This window comes from Oncorhynchus nerka, linkage group LG28, assembly GCF_034236695.1.
Source record: "Oncorhynchus nerka isolate Pitt River linkage group LG28, Oner_Uvic_2.0, whole genome shotgun sequence".
In the NCBI taxonomy this organism is placed as follows: Eukaryota; Metazoa; Chordata; class Actinopteri; order Salmoniformes; family Salmonidae; genus Oncorhynchus; species Oncorhynchus nerka.
The window spans coordinates 81,206,663-81,212,760 of NC_088423.1; the positions used below are offsets into that span (position 1 = coordinate 81,206,663).

The 6,098-nt window shown below is 47.1% G+C and overlaps 1 protein-coding gene across 1 annotated transcript in view; it reads left to right on the forward strand.

Annotated features, from left to right (window-relative positions):
• LOC115113771 (protein naked cuticle homolog 1-like) overlaps window positions 1-5,618 on the forward strand; it is a 41,234-nt gene extending 35,616 nt beyond the window's left edge. The window contains exon 10 of the mRNA XM_065013174.1: window positions 464-5,618. Within this exon, the coding sequence (XP_064869246.1) occupies window positions 464-1,002 (539 nt within the window). The 3' untranslated portion in view covers window positions 1,003-5,618. The remainder of the gene's footprint in view (window positions 1-463) is intronic.
• The last annotated feature ends 480 nt before the right edge of the window (window positions 5,619-6,098 follow it).

Below are 6,098 nucleotides of genomic sequence, written 5' to 3' on the forward strand. Positions count from 1 at the left end.
GAGAGATTGGAGACTAGAGGCACTGACCGATCACAGCACCCGGGTACTTTGAAGCTGTGTCCAGATAGAGGGAGGCCTTCATTACGCCAGCACCTGAGTGGAGGGAGACAGGCAGGCAGGTCTGGCCAGTAAAACATCTGGACCCACCGGGGCACAATACGATATGTCATCAGGGGCCAGGCTTCATCATGAAGTGAATTAAATTCTGTTTAATATGGGGCTGCTTTTGTTTAAATGTCTGTGTTGACGGGGAGTTTTTTTTAGTGTGACACCCTCTAGTTCAAAGAAGAAAATACTCTTTGTCCCGTGAAAAAAAAAAAGCAGAAAAAATGGGAAAAGTAAAATAGTATTGGGACTGGTAATATTAACGTTTATGAGTTCTCAGTCTTTCAATGAAGTTAGTGATTTATCAATTGACCCATCATGGGTTATTTATCCTGACCTGTATTTCTCCCCTCTCCAGCCCCCACCACAGAGCCTGTGAAAGCAGAGCCTCAGACCCGACCATCGAACCAGACCAGGTCTCGCTCTCATGAACCAGAGAACGGCCACACCTACTCCCACCACCGTCGCTCACAGGTGGCCATGGAGAGCAGCGCCGCCCCAGGCCCTGACACCCTTTGTCCCCCACGACCGAGTAAAGACTCAGGTAAACACGCCCTGCGCTCCCCCAAGACCCACAGCCGGACACACCCCACACAGACCACCACAGGCAGGGTGATGAGGAGCAGAGGGGCCCCACCTCCCCCGGCCCTACCCAGCCAGGCCCCCCCTCACCAGTCCTCAGCCCCCTACCGCAGGCACAAGCAGAGGGCCAGGGAGGGCCAGCAGCAGTACCAGGCCCTGGGGGCTCCAGTGGGGCCTGTGGTGGAGAAGGAGCAGGTGAGGGTCCTACCTAGTGTGCTCCTCTATGAAGGAGGGCTGGCCCAGATGGTTCAAAGGCACGAGCATCATCACCACCATGAACACCACCACCACTACCACCACTTCTACCAGTCCTGAGGCAGCCAGCCAGCTCCCTGCCCTGCTGCACCAGAGCACCTTCTCACAGCCCCACCTCAACCTGGCTCCACTGCCAGGCCAGTAGATCCTACAGACAGACAGACAGACAGACAGGCCCCTCCCACACAGCACAGCAACAGCACAGCCAGAACTGTGTCACTGTTAGGGGGAGTTGGGTCTTGCATGGCCCTGTGGGCTAAGAGGACAGGACATCAAGAGTAGTTGGACAGACAGGGGGAGGACAGGGGGAGGTGCAGGGTGAAGAGGGTTATTATGGGGTTGTCCAGTCATGAAGAGTCCCTGTGAGGCAGCGGGACAGTGTCTTGGTCTTCAGGTGTGCCAGGAGCAGGACACAGCAGAGGGATGTAACAGGGGAGCCTGAGAGGAACAGAAGGAGAAAAGAGACTTGACTGTAAATCCTTCAGAGGACTCCTCTCATCCCTCTCTGTCTGTCTGGTTCTCTGAAAGCCTCTACTCTGATGGACTAGGTGACTTTACGAAGCCATACTGGCCATCCTCACATACCTCTACGTTTTGGGGAATGAGAGGTGAGGGTCTGGTTTGGAGAGCGAGAGCGAGAGAGATTTGTGTGTATGAATATACAGTGTGTGTGAGAGCATGTGTTACCTGTCTGCTGTGACGCCACTGAAAACCACTTGAAAAGCACTTGTGGGTGCAGTTGCATTGGAGACACTTTGGGCTGTCAGAACAGAGGGCTGACAGGCATCGGCTGGATATGATGAAGACAAGATCATCCAGCTCCTGAATCTCACATGCAATACAGGACCCTCCCTGAGAGAACGATGTTGAAATGTTCAGTGAGAATAGAAGACTGTAATCAGCTGCTACCTCTAGTGTTATTAATGGAATTGTTGGTGTTATTATTATTGTTAATAATCAGATGCTATTTTTCAGTTACATTTTGTTTTATTTTTTAAAGATGACACAATCTGCAGTAATGTAGTGTTGAAACGCTCCTACATTTTTTACCTACATATTGTATATATTATCAACATTATAATCTTTATTTATAATGTGACGTTTGTATCAACAATCTACATTTATTTCTCACTCAACCCCATTTTCCCAATGTACCCTGTTGAAAGACCACTATGTATTCAATTTAGACCATCAAAGATACAACTCTGACTCCCCCTAATATCACCACACACAGTTCTTTCACACCAATAGTCAGTGTACACCTTCTCAAGTACATCTCTGCCTTCTGAACAGTGTCTGTCTAATCGTTGTGGTCAGCAGTTCACAGTAAGGCTCTTTCTCATTAGCTGAATCATAAGTATGTGGTGGTTGACAATCCACAGCAGTCCCATGATCCTCCAGGTCTGATCATAACACATGACTCTAACCGCTGTCCCCTCATGAGGCATCCCCCTGTCCCCAGCTGTCAGCACCTGTTTCACCAGGCCGCCATCACGCCATGTGTCCCCAGCACTCAGGCAACAAGGCTCTGTTTATGATGCTGGCTGGACTGGGATGGAGGCTCTCAGCTGTCTGTCTCATTCCTCTGGTGCGAGGTGACACCAGGCCCTGCCCGCAGGCTCCACCAGGACCATAACTCACCCTGCTGAAGGCCTGCTGTCGGGTAGGCAGCTCCAACCACACAGGACCTCTCAGATCTTCTCCCACCCTAGGTGAACCATCAGAGCCATACACCACTGTTTAGGACAGGTTACTATGGTATGCCTGCATCTAGTCCAGGAGCTCCTGACTGAGTATCATCTGGTCAGGGTAAAGAGGAAAATACTGTAATCAGCAATGTTCCCTCTATTTTTTTTCATCACTGAGCAAATTTCAGGCCTGCTGAGCAAACTTGAACATTGTGAAAATTCGGTGCAACTTACGAAGCACGTTTAATGTGAACACTGAGGCTGTACCCGATTAGGGTACACCTTTAACAGTGGTCAAGTAGGCTACTGTGGCTTTTTGATAATAATGTAGGCCTACTTGACTGGCCAACCATCAAAAACAATGGAGACAATTCACCCCATAATATGTTAACATGGAATAGCTGTTCTATCGTTTAGCCTACAGTAGCGGACAGTGTGTGGTGTTCAATGTAGGCTACATTCTATGAGACTATTGAATACTACATGTAGGGCTTGACATTAGCCTGTTTATCCACTTGTCCTTCAGACAAGGAGGTGATTGAAAATGTTGTGTTTGATGCAAGAATCCACTTTATAAAATGAAAAGCATCATTATTCACATACCATTATTACAGAGAATCAGGCAAAAATATTCTACCCTCTGCCTATTGGCTACACTGCCCGTTTAAGATAAATAAGCAATTTGCTTTTCAAAGATGTCTAGAAATGCACATGTTTTGTGCTCTTGTAGGAAGCAATCAGTCCCCCATTGCTGACTAGAAATGATCTATAACTGGGCTAATAACTCACTAACTAGTGAAGGATATGACCACAGGTACACATGTTGCTACATGCAGCTCTGGCTTTGATCTCATAACAAATTCATCTACTCACCACCACTCATGCTGTATAAACAGTTCAAAGTAAATGGCACAGATCCATATATGCCAATGGTCTATTTGCATATAGGCCTACTGCAGCTCTGATTGGTTATGGTCCACCCGTCTGTGTAGAGTATGGCCTATGTTGTGCCTGTCAATGCAATAAAATCCTACTCCGATGCGTTCTGCCTACAACACATCTCTTGCATGGTTTTGTTTCGGTATGTTGCATTGAAAGTGCCTAATATTGCATTGATTCGATCACAATTCCCACAGTAAACGGAAACGTTGATTGTGTTAACTAATGGGGGAAAACTCTAGACAGTTTGCTTCTCTTTGCGGGCTGATATTTCTTCTGCACGGCAGTCCTGGGGGAGCTGCATGCCTGCTCTCTCGCGCATCTGAGAGGGAACATTGGTAGTCAGTATGAGCTAATAGACATTGCTACTGGCTATGCGTTGTGAGTAGGTGTGAAGAGTTCACTAATTCCCCTACACCAGGTGTGTGGACATCAAAGCCAACTTTCCACTCTGGGTCATGTCTAGGTTTAGAGCTTTTACTACAAGTTTCCATTAGTGTGTGTTTTGGGTCATTTGGGGGAATCTGGTGCATTCCAGGCTTGTCCTGAGCTCCAGTGCTGCACTCCCTCACACAGCTGCAGGCTGTGCATTAGCAGAGGCACCAGTCAGGCTGGCCTCACCACAGGACACAGTCACCCCCAAGGGGAACGCAGCTGCACCCCATTCCACAGCCCCTCTCTCCCCTAGAATGCTGCCGCTCTGCAATCTGCTTGGCACTAGCATCTGTCTGGATTAGCATGGCAGCACCCCATCTGACAGGGCCCATCGCAATACTGTAACTCATGTTGTTGTCTTCACACCATGACAACACCACAGCTAAACAGTACAGGTGTTGATACTAGCACCTGCCCATAGGATAGACATGCTTCAGGTGGAAATGGCTTGTGGCTGCATTGGGGACTATATCAAGCCAGTGAGAGGCAGAGGGCTTGCGTCTCCCTTCATGGTGGTCCTCATTAGGCGTGTGTGTGTGTGTGTGTGTGTGTGTGTGTGTGAAGGTGTCTGCAGTGATCACCCTCAGACAGACACCATGGCTAATAGGCAGGGATCTGCTTGGGTTCTCATCCTCAGTTAAACTTACAAATCCTCCGCCATCTTCCCCCAACACCACAGACACTAGATGAATGGTGCCATGTGCCTCTAGAGTACTGTGGTATTAGTGGGGCAGCCGCTGGAACAGATATCTCTGTGGTGCTTTTGAAATGCAGCCCTATTCCCTATATGATGTACAACTTCTGAACAGGGCCCAGGGTCTGGTCAAAAGTAGTGCACTGTGCCTCTTTAAAGGGACACTCCAGCTTCACCGGCATCTAAAGTTCTGCTCCAGAATGACCCACTGTATCTTCTCCATCTGTAAATGTATTCAGTTTTGGTATTTACAGACAAGACTGAATTTAATTTTCTCACTGTATTGCACCACTTCTCCATCTGTAAATGATTTCAATTTTGGTATTTACAGACAAGACTGAATTTAATTTTCTCACTGTATTGCACCACTTCTCCATCTGTAAATGATTTCAATTTTGGTATTTACAGACAAGACTGAATTTAATTTTCTCACTGTATTCCACCACTAAGTTAAGTTTTGTCAAATTAATGTATCTCCATGTTAAACTAATGTATATAGTATATGGACTGCAGAAAGGTTATACCAGTATCGTGTAGAAGGAATAAACGTATTTATAATAATTGAATGACTGAGCAGAAATACAGTATTTTTGCCAAGCTATCACACTTGCCTACTATATTGTCACTTCTCTACAGTATCCACTGTGTCAATCAGTGCTATCAGGGAAGGGTAGTTGTCTCTCTCTCGCTCTCACTTCCTTCACTTCTTCTTGGTGATAGTTGTAAATGAAACATGTCTAACACTTGCTGTTCAGTTCCTCAATAGCAGACCAGACCCTTTCTCTCTTTTCCCTAATGGCTTTTTCATGACTTTGTTTAGTTTATATAGACGGTTTTTGATTAATTGCTTTATTTATTTGATAGCAGAACTGTGCCAAGGGAGATACCCTTTCATTAAAGTATGAACCTGTTCCCTAGAATACGTCTGCTGACTCCTTTATGTGGCTTTGTGCTGTGCGTATTTGTGTTGGATGAATATGGATGAGGGAGGGAGTGTGTATGTGTGATCTAAACCACCGCAGGTCGCATATCTGTCTTGGAATCTGTTTCTGCTGGACCTCTGTGCCCGTGGTGTTTTTTCTGCATACATTTCCTCATTGTGGTGTTTGTGCGTTTGGGTTTATTTCGGGCTGTTTTATCCGCTTGTGTGTGCGTTAGTCTGTGTGTGTGTGTTTTGATGTGCCTTGTATGCGTTTGTTTGATGTGGCTGAATGTGGGGATGAGGGAGTCGGAGGACAGGGGATTGGGGAAGGAGGGGGGATGATCCTTTCCATCCCACCCCATGGAGCCTCGGTGGGCTCCCAGATCTGGCTGGCAACAGCTGTCCTCCGTGCCACGCTCTCTACATGCACACCCTTTGATATGCAGCTTAAGCTCTTATCTCTCATTGGGACGAGCAC